Source organism: Cladophialophora immunda (assembly GCF_000835495.1).
Source record: "Cladophialophora immunda strain CBS 83496 unplaced genomic scaffold supercont1.5, whole genome shotgun sequence".
Classification (NCBI taxonomy): domain Eukaryota; kingdom Fungi; phylum Ascomycota; class Eurotiomycetes; order Chaetothyriales; family Herpotrichiellaceae; genus Cladophialophora; species Cladophialophora immunda.
Window position 1 is genome coordinate 821,121 of NW_015622545.1, and position 16,122 is coordinate 837,242.

General features: G+C 52.2%; 2 protein-coding genes across 2 annotated transcripts; both read right to left on the reverse strand.

Moving 5' to 3' along the window:
• Nucleotides 1-5,246: 5,246 nt before the first annotated feature.
• On the reverse strand, nucleotides 5,247-7,234 carry PV07_08639 (uncharacterized protein; the record flags this gene model as incomplete). Its single annotated transcript, XM_016395833.1, has 2 exons — nucleotides 5,247-5,482; nucleotides 7,045-7,234. 2 exons carry the CDS (start codon nucleotides 7,232-7,234, stop codon nucleotides 5,247-5,249), a joined length of 426 nt encoding a protein of 141 aa, XP_016245689.1.
• Nucleotides 7,235-14,259: 7,025 nt separating this feature from the next.
• On the reverse strand, nucleotides 14,260-15,615 carry PV07_08640 (uncharacterized protein; the record flags this gene model as incomplete). Its single annotated transcript, XM_016395834.1, has 1 exon — nucleotides 14,260-15,615. The coding sequence occupies one exon, from the start codon at nucleotides 15,613-15,615 to the stop codon at nucleotides 14,260-14,262; it is 1,356 nt and encodes a 451-aa protein (XP_016245690.1).
• Between the last annotated feature and the right edge of the window lie 507 nt (nucleotides 15,616-16,122).

Here is a 16,122-nt window from a genome sequence, read left to right on the forward strand (position 1 = left end):
CACCTACGCCCCCGCCCGGGCCGCCGGCCTCCTCAACCTTGCTCCCCTGGCCGCGCTGAAGGAACTGGAGTTCGCGCTGGTCCCGAACGTGCCGCGCAACTGCTTCGTCAACCTGCCCCGCGGGCTGGAAATCCTCCGCCTGCACGGGCCGGTGAGCCTGAAGAGTCTCGCGCTGGCGCTCACGCGCATGCCCGCCGACGTCCAGGTCGCGATCCCGCCCCGCGTCGAGATCCACGCCCGCTACGGCTGGGCCTGGGACGCCCATATCCTCGCCACACGCCACAGCCTCGCGCTGCCCCCGTCCGCGCGCGAACACCGGCACCGCAAGCGCCAGCGCGCGGGCGTCCACCACTTCATGACCCGCCTGGGGGCCCGCGAGGTCGTGCTCGCCGAGCGGGACGACCTGTTCGAGCGACACATCCGCGCGCAGGCCCGGCCCACCACAGGGAAGAGCGCGGCGCGCCGCCCGTACGAGTCGCACGAGTGGCACCGTCCGTTCCAGCCCTCGGGGTTCGAGGTGTTCAACCGCTCCCCGCGCGACGGGTACAAGTACCTGTGGAAACGGCATCCGTCCACGCGCGGATTGACGTCGGTGTATTACGAGAACTGATCCTCGGTTTTGGGGATTTGACCTTTGTTCCACGCCGGCGATCAGGGTATTCAACAGCGAAGGAGGAGAAACAGAAGTGAAAGGAGGGAAAATCAAGACAAGGGAGGGGGAGAAAGGGAAGCGAAGTCGCTTTTGGCCGACAAAGCCAAGCAGAGCTGGCCTCTGTGGGTTCCCAAGTTTCTCTGTGGTCTGCGAGGCATTTTCGTCCACAGGGAACAAGACTGCCGGGCAGGCTGGGCAGGCGGTGTAAATTAAGGAGGCGAGACACACACACATTGACGGCGGTAGACTCAAATTATACATGCAAGTTTCATCAAATGCCAGTTCTCGCTGTTCGAAAACACCGTTATGCAGTGTCGCGCAGTCAGTCCCGCGCAGTCTACAGTCGTGCAGCGCGGAATCTGAATGCTTTCATGAATCTATTTAGCCGAAAGTGAGCGAGATGCCCCGACTAGAAGTGTCCTACCCTGCACTAGCTGTGCGGCACTGACTGCGGCGCACTGGCTGGAGAACTGAAAGCGTACTCGAGTACAAAGCGGTAAAAAGAAAAGAAATGCTGGCTGGCAGGCATTAATTCGATCCAGGCTATTCATCGCCCGCGGATACCTCCCGACTCTCTATCTGATCACTACTAGTTGGACTAGCCCTTTTTCTGTCTTTGCAAGACGTGATCACTGACTGCTAGTTGGACTAGCCGTGTTTCTCTTTCTTCCATGACATTTGCCATCCACCGTGAGCTGACGCTCGTGTGACTGTGAACCAATGCGCAAGCGTTGGCAGAAAACCCCCCGGGTGCTGAATTGAACCACGCCCTCATCAGACAGTCAAGTTTTGCGCCCGTCTGCGGGCATCCGCCCAAGATCCGCGAAACCAACGAACGCCCCAAAATTCCTCCATCTCCTCCCGTCCAACAGTAACCTCCGGGTCGCCTTGTGTACCTCCTTCGGGGATCGTAAAGAAGGGTAGGTCTCTCGACGGGACCGCCCCGTATGTCATCGTCTCCTCGAAGATCTTGTGTGGATCACCGTCGATATTTCGTCCCCATACCTCCCACAACATCTGGGTCTCTCCGACCACCTTGACGTCCCCGAACCAAATGACACCCGTTGCCTCGTCTCTGCGAAGCTCCTTAGAGTCTGGTGTCAATGATGTGTCGGTCGATGGCTGCGTCGAGCTTCTGAACACGGGCGTTTCCTTGATTTTGACTAGGATAACGCGTTGGACTTCTGGTTTTCCTTGCAAGTACAACGGCACCAGAGCCCGGAGACTTTGGAGGGACTGCGACACCCCGACTTCGACGACAGTGTGGAGTTGGCCGACGGGGTCATTCTCGTACCACTTGATGGATAGGTCTGGTTGCTTTTGCGATGACTCGTATTCTTTCTCGAAGTCTCGGACATGTCTATTCCATGTGATCGACATCTTGGATTTTGCTGGAGACATCAAGTTGAACTTGGCCTCCTGCGCGAGATCGGAAAGGAATTCGACGACGGCATCGTGCCTGGTACTGGGAGGAGGCATAATGGTGAGAAGGGAGCGCGAGCTATCGTATGCGAATCGAAATGATTTGCTGCAAACGTGGATGAGCGCGCCGCCAGACGAATTAACGGGGGTGACGTGACACGTACCATTCTGTGCATAAGTCAAAGTGGGAGTCTTGTTGTAGCTTGAACCATGACTCTCGAGAAATGGTGAATTCGATGGGATCACTATCGACTCGAAGACGAAGTTTGCCTGACGCGAAGTCTTCTGCGAATTTCAGAGCTTCCTGCAATTGATCGGGTTCGGTGGGTGGTGGCAGAGACGATAGACTGGGCGGGTGCTGCGCGCCCGTGCCGCCGCCGCCATCAGAAACGGAAAGCGAGCCGAACGGTTGCCGAAGAGCCCCAGGCTCCAGCGCATTGTCCGAGATCGAATCCATCCTTTCTCGAGGCGAGTTGCACAATCTTCGCGGCGTCGATGAGAGATGATGAAATAAACAAAAGATTCGTCTGTTATTTCAACTGGCGACAGTGCGGGGGCGTTTTGCGTGCGGGGAAAGACACGTGGAAGGGCTATCTACGGTCGTGCATTTGCGTATACAGCGGCGGAGCAAGAACCGCCACAGCGCAGGATTGCATCCAACACCACCAGGGCTGCTTTGTTGGAGGGCACTGCGATTCACCAGCCGCTGGAGAGCGCAACAGCACATTCTGTCATGGTGTCTACAGGAGCCGCACAAGTTCTCTTTGTTTCCGCGTGCCAGGCCTGTAAGCAATGCGTACAAAGGGTGCATGCGCGGCGAAATGGACATTCTAACAAAGCAAATATCACACAAAGCCCAGTGATACATCAAGCAGAGCGGTTCCACATGTCGGCATCACATCGTTTGGATGGAACAGAAATCAGCGCGAGGAGCGAGAGGGCCAAGCGGGATCGTTGAGGGAAAAGCAGAAGCCCAAGCAAGAGACCTGCAGCGGATCCGAGACGGAGAGGGTGATCGGTCCCACTGTCGACTGTGCATCAAGGAGGCACACCCACAGACCAATCCCTGAGGTGTCTTCGCTGTCAACCATCAAGGCATAGGACGCAAGCAACAGGACACCTCCCATACTTGGTCGAAGATGACGAAACACTCTACCTGGACAATCTCCGAGTTCGAGGTTCCCGCAATTCATTCACAAGGTGGAGGTGCAAAGAAGATTTAGCACCCTCAGTGGGTGGCTATCCTAGAAGGAGACGTACAAGACTACTACGAATGGGTCGGAGAATCAGGCCCACTTCCACTAATTAGACCGCTCGTCTATAGATGACTAAGTTTGACTGCAAGTAATGACTGCCTGACTGAAGTCCTGGCAACGCTGCATGATAGGCCATCTGGGCTGGCACATTCGATGTTCCTTCCTCCTTCCGCCACCCTGTCCTGTTTTTGCAACAAGATCCAATGCGATGCTGCTGCTGGTTTGATCGAGCCCCTTCCCGGCAGAGAATTGAGGTAGTTCAAGCTGTCAAGCTCCTGTCCAACTTTGTTCCAGGAGCTGACAATAACAGGAAATTTGCCTGCCTCTGCCGGCCATCCGAGCCCCTCCCTCATGCGGCATCGGCAGGAATCGAAACAAGAATAATACGTGGTCCATTCATCCCAATGGCGACAGGGCCTCCCTCAGGCAGCGTTGGCAAGAGTCGACTCCTGCCACCACATCCTCCACGCTGACCGCGGAGCAAGACGAGTCCGGGCTTCCACAGACTCTAAGCGAAGGTTTTTGATCGATCTCATCGGTCGACTGTGGCTCGAGAGCCAAATTCTCGACACCCAAGCACTACGCCCAGAGAGCCATCCCCCGAGGCAAAGTGTTGGACTCGACGAGATCCACCCGAGAGGCGAGGGATATGGATACGCGGCGCGGAAGGTCGCAGAGAGCCCACACCTTCCCGACCTCAACTTCTTCGGCGGTTCCCTGGGCATTTCAGATGGACATTTGAAACCAAGGTATGGAGCCAGGGAATGATGGATGGCTGTTACGACACTCGGTCCAGTACACATACCGCGATCGAGGACGAGGGCCCCGGTTTGAAACTGACGCTTGGGAGCAACTTGTTTCGACCTACAGTGTTATGGACATAACCCTCTTCATGCTTCCCCTCTGACTGTCAAGGACGCCGGATGCGATTGTACCATGCTCTCCTCGACGTTCAAATGGTTCACAATGTCTGCACTGTGAGGGTGCCATGAAGTAAAAGCAGGAACAACCCGTGGTTCATTCATCTCGATACAGAGCCGTCTGCTCTCCAAAGACGCTGAGAGAGAGAGAGGCAGGCTTGATATCTTGGGCACCACCAGTGCCAAAGAAAGTTTGCTATTGACCAAGTTGTCTAGTGTCCCGCTCCTCTCTCTTCCCTCTGTTAGTCGCTCAACTGCAATTCCTCCAGCCGCTCATCGTTGCCCGTACTCGGAGAAAGAAGGGAAGGTTGCAGACAAAGCCGAGATTGTCTTGGTCTCGGAAAGGGCAGGTAGAAATGCCATTTCAATCATCAATTTGTTCGGGTCAATGGCCGACCGAAAGAGTCTCAAACCCATTACAGGGCCATATTGTCTTTGTGGTGAGCGGCGGCAGTAGCTGCTGGTTGGCAAACGATCCAGGGTCATCTGCTTTCCAAAGATACTGGGGAGAGGTAGAGTTGTGATCTTGGTTACCCCTATTGCCAAAGAAGCTTTGCTGTTGACCAGTTGCTGGCGCGGGTGTGCTGCTTGCGCAGATGTTTGGCGTCTGAGAGACGTTTGTCTTTGTGGCAAGTGGCAGTGGCTGCAGTGGCAGCGATGGTGACTGGCTGGCAATCGATGCAGGGGCGTCTACTTCTGCTCCACGGTCGGCGTGGTGGTGCCAACGCTGCCTGAGGGAGGTCTCTGTCGCCATGGGGATGACTGAACTAGGCGTTGTTCTTGCTTCGTGGCACCCTCACAGTACAGGGTCGACGATGGCGCTGGTGTTGAAGAAGAACAGACTTGCCCTGCTCCGCGGTGCACGTGTTGTGTACAGCGTTGGCAGGAGTCGACTCCTAGCCTTAGGTATGACGAGATCTTCATCGTCACATTTGCTCTCGACGAATTAGGTGAAGTAGGTTGGCCCTCGACTATCTTGTCGTGGATCCATTTCCGTCACGACTTGGTGAAATTGGTTGCGTCTAGGGTGGCGACTTTGTTGTTCTTGTCCTTGAACCACACCAGTATGTCGGCGATGGCAGCCTCTGCTGCGGTGCGGCGAGCCTTCTCGCCTCGCCTTCGGCTATTGACATCGAAGAACTTGGCATCTGGATGGGGATTGTCGGTTCGTCTGTATTTGCCGACGATGAACACCTCAGTATTGACCGGCGTCCATCGAAGATGTCTTTTGACTGAATCGCGTTAGCACAGGAGCAGCGACTGGAGGAGTCGGAGTCGGATGCGCAGGAGTCGACTCCTGTGAGCGTTGTCTCCAACACGCTGACCGCGGAGCGGGAGCGGAAGCAGAGGGCCCTGCATCGATTGCCAACCAGCAGCCACTGCCGCCACTACCTTCCATTCAACTGCTAGGCAGTGTATTCTTTTTGGCGGATCTCGACTTATTTCCCTTTTCTTATACTCTCTGCCGCCTGCTTCCAGCGCGTCTGTTCACAGTAGCTTAACCGCAGCCCGCCCTCGGGCTGGATCCAATCGGCTCCTTTACACGCCACGACAAGAACAAAAGGCTCTCGGACACTAACACCTGGCGTAGGAGCACGCCCGCACCAGGGTTGGGTTTGTTGTGTGCGAGCAAAGTGAACGCTTGGTTGCAAGGAGCACACCGGCACTGGGGTCGGGGTTTGTCTGTGTGTGTGGGTGTGCGTGCATGCGCAAAGTGGACGCTTGGTCAACTAAAGCTGAGGAGAAAATGCGTCGAGTGCCGAGGTGAGACATGTAAATTGCATACCAGTGTCGGTGGTCGGTATGACTTGGAGTTGGAGATTTGGACTGGCTCAAATTCCATCGGTGATGCAGGGGACCAATTTTGTTGCCAGGGTTAGCACAGAGACATTGGGTAGTTTGATGGGCGAACAAAAGGTGGACAATCTGAGGGGGAAAAATTGGGGTTGATGAGCGAAAAAAGTGACATTCGATTTGGCGCAAGACGTGAGTGAGTGGATGGGTCCGCGTCGAGAACAGCGTGCTTGTCGGAATTCCGTGGGGAGTGGGCATGGCACTGCCTGACTCCTTTGCTAGCGACAACACAAACCAAACCAAACCAAACCAAGCCAAACGCTGGAGGTTGGCGTGTAGTCGCTGTAGCAGAATCAATTGCAGGACAGCCTGCAGGGTGCCGCAGGAACAGTAACCAAGGAGGAATGAACAGAAGGTTTCGAGCACAACTAGCACTCTGTTCGCTGTGTGAAGCAATGCTAAATTGATCTTTTGCTATTGCTTAAGGACTATCGAACCCACTGCAAGCGTCGTCATAACAAAGTCTCCCAGATAGTCACGTAACTGTATACCTGACCACCGCGCCAGCCCATTACAATGCACAAAACCGAGATGCAAACCGAGATGCAAACCGAGATGCAAAAGACCTAGCTGTAAGATACCCGATATACAAGATAAACGAGACAGATACGCGAGATGTAGATAGATTCGTGAGACAGATGATTGTCGAGACAGATTCGCGAGACAGACGGGATACAGTAGACGATATGTAGTAGACACGATATAGATATGGGATCCTTCAACATGGCAGTGAGTGAGTTATGAACTCAGTTGTGTGAAGTCAAGTCAGTGAGTGTGTGAACTTGGACTATATGAACTCAGGATATGTACAGTTTATCTGCACGATAGATGACGCCCATCCTCATAACCTTCTGATTGCGTCTTTGTATTCCGAGAGCAATTGCGTCTTGTGTTGGAGCCTTTTGAATTCGGCTACATCAGAAGCATCATCAATACTCACCCAGACCTGGTCCTGCCTCGAAAGGAACTTTGCCACCGCCGCCGCCGCGACCGTCAAGGAGGTATTCGGCGTGGAGCCAGACACGGGGTGGGAAGGAGGCTCGATTCGAAGCATAAATCGGAGCTTTGACTCGGAGAGAGAGACAGACAGGTAATGTTTGAGTTTGCTTCGCCAGGGTTTCGCCAACCATACATGAGACTGTTTTCACTCTCGCAGCCAACGAATAGCCGACGAAGCCGTAGCGGGACTGGCAGGAGCACAGCCCTCGGAGCCGCAGCAGCGGAGAAGTAAGCGTCCAAGGCGTCACGTAGAGCCTGGCGATTCAACAGTGCGGGCCGTGCAGACGCGAACGAGTCGATCAGACGGCGCCTCTGTTACCGCTTCAAGTAGCTCTTCGGCCTGTTCGGACGAGGCCATTCCGACTCTGCCCTATCCAAAAAGCGGCAAATGAGCTATTCTGCTGGCCGTATTGTCAGGGTGGCTCTTTTCCGCTACTATGGTCTCCAACATAAACAGCGTCGACGCCGTCAGCGCAGCAAATATCTTGATTGCTTGCATTTGTAACAATATGATATGCTCCGTTGAAAGTGTAGCAAGGCCGTGACCATGGACAAACGAGCGCCGAAAGGAGTAGGACACGATCAAGTCGTCGATGCTGCTAGCATCGCTGTCTCCAGCGACCTGAAGACATGACCATGATCCACGCGTCGTGAGGACAGCAACTGGGAGTTGCCAGAGCCGTCGAGATTTTCAGGAACCCGCTCCACCCCAGCCGATCTACAACTTGGACTATATGTGGGTGAACTTGGGTTGTGCGAAGTCAAGGCAGTGAGTGAGTGTGAAAACTCAAGTAATGTTGTGCGGGGATCGAATTCGTTAGCATGCACGTGCTGGAACGCACAGAGGCCTGTCTAGAGGGGGCCGGTAGCGAGACAGGGCCGCGGTGTTCTGGTCGTGGCACTGTCTTTGGTATGAAAGGCCTGTAGGAAACTAATTCAGCTATTGGCCGATGCACCTGGGCGTGGGCGAATCTGATATCCCTCGCCCTAGCAGAGTGAGAAAGATGTTTGCCATCTTCACCGCCATCTTCACGGCCGCTTTCAATACGCGAATCAAACACTACCTGCCGAAGTATATCACAGCGGCCGCCGAGACCTCAGGGCTTCCTGTTTCTTCTATCCCAGCCTTCATCCAGGCATTGACTGCAGGTCAGACAGCCACGCTGGCCAAAGTCCCAGGCGTCACGCCGGAAATCATGGCTAAAGGCTTTAGTGCCTGGGGTGGGGCGCTGGGGAGGAGGAAGGACAGAGCGGAGGGCGCCCCGAGGAGTTTCTCTCCATTTCTCTCTTTCTCTCGGTTACACCGCAGCAGCCAGCCAGCCAGCATCACAATCAGGCCAGTGCCAGCGCAGCCTGGCTATCGGTCATGCTAGCCTCGGTGAGAAGGATCAACATGAATCCTCCGGCGGTGCACAGCTTCAGGACGTGATTGGTGGTTACCAGCCCCAAACAAATCGAACTGGAGCGAGAAAGACAAGACAAAACCCAGATGTCCCTCAGAAACGTGGCACTCGACTGGCGGTCTCTTCTTCTTTCCAGGCATCTTCGCGTTGGCTGCCCTATCAATGCTGTCGCTGCTTCTAGGTGGTAGCAGCTCGCTACAGGAAGAAATGCTGGAAAGCATTGAAGTAGTGGCAGCAGGTGGAATAGGGTGTATCGCAAGCCTAACTGGTTACCACGATTACCTGCGACTTCTAGCAAAGTCGTCCATTGTTGTGCTGATTAACATTATTGCATGCATTACCACCATTTGTGCGGTGCTCGTGTGGGGGTCACACACGGCTGATATGTCTGATATTGCATGCATGGGGCCTAAGAAGCAACCCGGCGTCAACAACGCCCCGGTGGAAATCCAACTCAAAGGACTCTAGACAGGACGAGATAATAAGCCAGGCTCGTGGTCTCCATATAAGGCGCCGTCTCGCTTGTCTGAAGATTGTAATGCTCAATGGATCTGTTGCTGTTTTGCCGTTGCTTGAGGACCATAGTGGCCTTTCAGCGAGATCTTTTGAGGCCGCGCAGTGCCTGAAACACTGGATTGATCAAGGTGTATACCAGGTCGGAGATTCAGCCTAGTTCCACCAATCAGACCGCTCCGTTTGCGGTTGACTAATGGACTGCAGTCATGGTCGCTGGCATGACTGTGGTCCGACTGCTGACTGCGGTTCTGACAACACTGACCACTGCCAGCGTCGTCACGGCAAAATCCCTTGTATAGCTATGTGACTGTACACCTGACCACCACGCCGGCCAGCCAGCCCAACGCAATACGCGAGCTGCAAGACAGACGAGCTGCAAGACGGACAAGCCATTGTAATGGGCTGGCGTGGTGGCCAAGTTGTACAGCCACGCGACTGTACAAGGTGCTTTACCAATGGCGGAGCAGGCAGTGGTTTTGATAGTCCTAAAGCAACAGTAACAGATCAAGTCAGCATTGCTTCAAGATAGCGAACAGAGTGCTGGTTGTGCTCGAAACCTTCTGTTCTTCCCTTGTTACTGTTCCCACGACGCGCTGTAGGCAGTCCTGCGATCGATTCTGCTACAGCGACTAGACGCCGACCTCCTGTGTTTGGTTTGTTTGTGTTATTGTTGTTGTTGTTGTTGTTGTTAGTAGGCTAGCGAGACAGCGTCACGGCCAGAGCACCGCGCCCACCTCCGGCCCCTGGACAGGCCCCTGTGCGTTCTTGCACGTGCATGCCAACGAACTCGATCCCCGTCCACTATAAGATAGACAAGCTACAATACGCGAGCTTTAAGATACCTGACATATAGATCAACGAGATGCATGATGGACGAGGAGCAAGACAGACGAGGAGCAAGATAGACGAGCTGCAATACACGAGCTGTAAGATACCTAACATATAAATCAACGAGATGCATAATGGACGAGATGCAGACAGACGAGATGCAAGACGGACAAGCTGCAAGGTAGACCAGATACAAGACAGACGAGATGCTAGACGAACGAGATGTAGACAAACGAGCTGCAAGACAGACGAGATAGATGCAATATGCAAGATTCGCGGGACAGATACGTAAGCTACTAGATTCGCGAGATGGAAGATCAACGAATGGGATTCGCGAGCTGCAAAGATACGGCTGCAAGATAAACAAACGAGCCGGAACGGGACAGCTTCGCGAGACAACCACGCGGCAAGACAGGCGGGAATACAGCAGACGGGATATGGTAGAGGAGACGCAGATACACGAGATGCAGATATCGGAGATGCAGTAGACGAGATCCAGATCTGCGAGATACTTCAACAAGGCAGGCAGTGAGTAGTGTGTGGACTTGGATTGTGTGAACTCAGGCGGTATGAACTCAAGCTGTGTGCAACTTGGACTGTGTGAGTGAACTTGAGTTGTGTGCAGTCAAGGCAGTGAGTATGTCAAGTCAAGTCAGTGAGTGTGTCGCGGCGTGTCCACGAGCTGGTGCAGGAGCTGGCGAGCTAGATGATAAAATAAGTGGCATAGCCAAAATGGCCACCACCACCAAAGTCGATGCCGCAACGACTCTCAATTCTGCCTATTGCTAGTAATTTGCAGTGTATAGAACATCGTCCAGAAGCGAATCCTGCCTAGATTTCACGCCTCGTACTCTGTAACATCTCCATCTCTGAGCGCTAGGCTATTCATCCGATCAATCATGCCGTCTATATACCTGTTAATTGTCTCCTGCGGAATGTCCTGCCACGCTTGGTTGATCGCCTGAACGAGGCTGTTGTCGTCAAAATGATCGATCGATTTGATCCTCTGTTTCTGCGCCCTCCAGATATTCTCAATCGGCGATAGACCTGGCGATCCTGAGGCGTTGAAGAAGCAGTTAAGACCCATCTGCTCCTTAAGGCGCCTGGCGGTAGAGTTCTGGCTAATGCCGTGAGTACTGTCTTAATCCTCCTCAAGGATGAAGTCGCTATCGCCTTGATCAATCCATCGCTTAACCTCCATTAGGATCTCGTTAATATAGACTGTAGTAGTCATCTTACCGTTTGACGAATAGGTCTCGTAAAAGACCAATCTGGACTTGAAATTATAGTTAACTACGGCCCATATATGCCAGTGTTTTTCGTTCTTATATTTGAAGGTCTTTTCGTTGTATATCTTCTGTATACAATCCGGATGGTAGCGCTCTCCTGGCCTTCGAATAATGCGTAATTTACGCTGTGGGCCGCGGCTAAAATGGCATTCATCTGAAAAGCAAACTCTTTGCCATTAGTGTAGTGGCCAGTGCCGTCGAATGGCTAGATATTCGCGACGTTCTTTGATTGATTTGGCCGTCAGAAAAGGCTTCTGGCAGGCAACGCATTTATAATAGCCTCAATCGCGAAAGGCCCTTTAAATAGTTCGCTCAGAGATCTGCCTACGATCTAGAAAGACCTCGTGAAAGACCTCAAGCCAGATACAAATACGGTGGTTAAATCCACCCTATAGTATCCAGTCTTCAAAGACTTTAAAGTCGCTATTATTAAGGAGAGATTTCCTACCACGATTCTCTATCTAATAGGGCGAGTTATGATACCTTCGAGGCTATTGAGATGTAGCGATATAGCGATATCTAGTCCGTGGAGGAATGTGGCAGAACTTGAAGATATCCTATTAACTAATATCGATACCCTTTTACTGGTAGAATTGCGTTAACGTCCGCACCTTTTCTTTAACTGATGTTAGGTTCTGAGTGTTCCCTAAGGCCTCCTCTTCCTCTCTAGGTATTACTGGACGATTTGCGACCATTTTGGTAGAGTAATTAAAGCATAAACCTAGCGGTGGGTTACCGGTAGTTATAGGTGCGTAAATAGTTAGTAACTAGTTGGTGAGTGGCGTAACGTAACGCTGTGCCACTAATTTTATCACCTAGCTGGCTGCTATTGAACTGGAGCGAGGCTTCTAGCCATAGGCGCCAACTCGTACGGCGGTAGGTAACAGGCACGTTCACATCTTGTCAAGCAGTTGATTGATTGTGTTGTTGTCTATCTGTCTGGACGAATAACAAAAGAAAAGACTACCAAGCTAAAGTGGTACCCTCGAACTGACCAATCAGAGAGTGGCAACGTCTGTCTGTACAATGTACAGCCAAAAGTTGACCAATCACCTTGCTCGCTCGCCTTGCATCTCAGGTCCTCTCCAAACCTTTCCCATTACAGTATAGGTGGTGGCCGGATTCTTTTTCGGACACACACGCCGTTACGTTAGCTATAAGACATACGAGCCATAAGATTCGCGAGACTGAGGAACGAAATGTACGATAATGTAGTAAAGTTAGCGAGTATATTAGGTTAAGTTAATAAGTATATATAGTTAAGGTAGTGAGAGTGTATAACTTTTTCCCCTAAATGCCTAAAAGTAGTTAAAGCCCTAAAAGATTATCAATTAAACACTCTAACACACTTAAAGACTAGGAAAAGTGTGTCTTTAGGTCGACGGTAGGATAAAAAGTGGTATTAGGACGAAAATTCAAAACATTTCACCCTTCTGGAGCCAGAAAAGTGACTTTTGGGTCGACCGTGGAAAAAGGTTGGACTAAAGTTGGTGTTTGGGACGAAAAAATCAAAAAGTGGGAAAAAAGCCGGTGTTTTGGTCGACCGTTGGTAAAAAAAGGGAGAAAAAAAGCTGGTGTTTGAAAAGAAAGAAAAAGGTTGGTGTTTTGGTTGACAGTTGGCCAAAAAAGAGGAAAAAAAAGGAGGGTGTCTGAAAAAGTGGATGTTTGACAAAAGTGGATGTTTGACAAAAGTGGATGTTTGACAAAAGTGGTGGTTGAAAAAAGGGGTGTTTAGGACGAAAAGTCAAAAAGTGGGAAAAAAGTCAGTGTTTTGGTTGACGGTTAGCAAAAAAGTGGAAGAAAACTGTGTGTTTGAAAAAGTTGGTGGTTGAAAAGGTGGAAAAAAGGTCGGTGTTAAAAGGTCGACGGTTGGCAAAAAAAAAAGGTGGAAAAAAGTTGGTGTTTACAAAGTGGGTGGTTAAAAAAATGGTGGTTGACAAAAGTGGCGGCTGAAAAAGTGGTGTTTGAAAAGAAGGAAAAAGGTTGGTGTTTGAGAAAGTGGGTGGTTGACAAAAATGGTGGTTGACAAAAATGGTGCTTGGGACGAAAAGTCAAAAAGTGGAAAGAAGTTGGTGTTTGAAAAAGTGGCGGTTGAAAAAGTGGCAAAAAAGTTGGTGTTTGGGTCGAAAAGTCAAAAAGTGGAAGAAAAGTCGGTGTTTGAAAAAGTGGCGGTTGGAAAAGTGACGGTTGGAAAAGTGACGGTTGGAAAAGTGACGGTTGGAAAAGTGACGGTTAAAAAAGTGGTGGTTGAAAAAGTGACGGTTGAAAAAAGTGGTGTTTGGGACGAAAAGTCCAAAAGGTTTGGCCATCAAACACTCGAAAAGCTGTGTTTTGGCCGACGGTCGGACAAAAAGTGATTTTGGGACGGAAAGCGTGGGGTTTGAGGGAATGGTGGAGAGCGTGTGCGTCATAAATTATTGAGAATGGGCACAGCGAGTGCGGCGAGTGAGTGACTTGGGCATTGAGAAGGCAAAAGGCAGGGCAGAGGGTAGAAGGCACCCAGCGCTCAGCGCTCAGGCACTCGTAGCGCACTGGGTATGGAGGATGTGGAATACCCTCACCTAGAACAGCACCTGGAACTCACCTGGAAAAGAAAGCACAGCGCCAAAGGGTGGAAGCTGGAAGACCGGCGGGACCCTCTAATTTCAAGGACCCCAGGTGGTCTTGCCTTGGAGACAGTGGTTGCATGCAGAACTTGTCTCCTTCAGAGGAAGTTTGCACAGCAAATCCCTAAAAAGGAGAACAAATGACTGGATGGATGGATGGATGGATGGATGGATGGATGGTGTGAGTGGTGAGTGGTGAGTGGTGTAAAGAAGGGCACGCTCAGTCCAAGTCTCGTGGACTGGCACAACCATGAAATCGCGGGTGCCGAGGAGCATCAGAGGGCCCTAGATTGATTGAATTACCGAATCGAAAGAACTATCTGAAGGGATCAAGGAGAGAGATCCTTTCAACCTGGGGAACCAAAACCAAAGCCAGTCAACAGCGGGGGGGGGGGGGGGGGGGATACCAAGGTCCCAGGCGAGAGATCCTTTCAACCTGGGGAACCAAAAACCAAACCCAGTCACGAAGGGGGAGGGGGTACCAAGGTCCAAGGCGATGAATCCATCCCGTCCGCTACTTCATCCGTCTCTTCTTCTTCTTGCTCTGTTGCTCCTTCTGTTCCTCGTCGCTCTCGTCGCTCTTGTTGCCCTCGTCGCCCTCGTCCACATAGTCCTTGTCCTTCCGATCATCACCCGACGTTTTCTCGTACCATTCTTCATAGCGGCATTTGGCGAAATCGACCACGGCTGTTTGGAAGATCCTCTCAAAGTAATCCCAGTCCAACTTCACCGAGTCATCCGGCTGGAGGTGGGAAAGGGCTAGGCCAAATGGTATTTCCGGTCGAGGTATGGACGGAGACATCGGGTGGATGATTTGTCGCTCTCCGTCTAATTGGATTTCGTTCGTGGCGGCGTCTAACTTCCACATCTCCCAGAAGATTTCCGAGATGCTGCCCATCCATTTCTGACCTTCAAAGTAAATGGGCCCATACGTGTCACCCTCAAACTCGTCGCGCTCGATTGTGTCGGGGTCCCTCCAAACCTTCTCGTCTCTTGCCTCTGTAGACAACGGGCATCGATACCGTGGGTTCTCGGTAATCTTCACTAGGATACATCGATCGGTCACCGAGCCTGTGCCCTTCAGTATCAACTTGACCGCCTCTTTCAACTGCTCGTACGTCTGAGAAAAGCCGATTTCGAACGACACGGTAACCTTCATCCAACCTTTGCGGTTCTTTTCGAGAATCGCCAAATCTGGTTGCTTCCTCGACCCGGAGTATTGCCCCGTTCTGGCTTTGAGCATCGTACCAGTGGCGACTCGAATCGTATCCTTTCGCCGCCCGACGCTTTCAGTAATAAAATCTCTGAAAAATTCGACGAAGATCTCATGTGGCGCCGACGGGCTCCCGTGGAGGGTAAGAATCGACTTGGAGGCATCGTAGGTGTATCGGTAGAAGTGGACTCGCTCCTCAATGTCGTATTGCTCACATAGCTTGTCCCAATCTTGAAGGGAAACGTGGAATTCGACATCTTCGTCCATTTGAGGCCCACACCGACCAGCTTTCATACCCTCAACGTATGTCTTGAGCTGGTCTAGGTCGCCTGGAACCGGTGCTGGCGGCGACATTGGCGCTGGGACGGGCAACACGGGCGCTGGCACGGGCAACATGGGCGCTGGAACAGGCTTCTTCGGCGAGGGCGACTTCTTCTTGGGCAAGGGAGGCATCTTCTTCGGGGTCATGGAAGGAGTATAGAGTTTGGTTCGTAGATGTCGACGGACAGAGGAGGTGTCGGAGGAAGGTTCGGTATTTGAAGTGCTTGGGGTGGGGTGTGGAATGTCCGACAAAGGGACACGTGATGCTGCCCGTGCTGCCGGAGCATAATAGTAGCTGCCCCCATGGCTGCATTCGTCACCACTCAAAGAGGCCATTGGAATGTGGATGGATTGATATATAGAGGAGCAGGTAAAGAAAGGGAGAGAAGAGAGATGGGTGGGAGAAAAAAGGACGAACGCGGCAGACCTGGGGGGTTTTATCGCATGCAGCCATTTGCACGAGGCCCGTTTGCAATCGGCAGACAAAGAACTTGAAACCTGCCCCCGCCCAGAGCAATCTCAGCTAGAACAGGCCCACGTCACTGACTGCAAACGGTTGAACTGGCAAACACAGTGCAGTGTTATGTTTGCAGCAGCGTCGCCAGCGCTTTGTCCGCCCTTGTGGCTGCGACCGCACGGCAGCCTCTGTGGCGGTCAGCGTGCTGGAAACGGCCTTGGCACGCTGGCCGCGGAGCACAAGGATCCAGTTTCCATCTCCTCCACATCCAAGCGTCGATTACAGCGACGAGGACACCCTCTCAGAGGGAGAGACGGACGGCCGTCTTTCCTCCAGGAGGACACTTGCGTCCCGCGAATTTCTCGGCGACACTCACGATGCCAAGA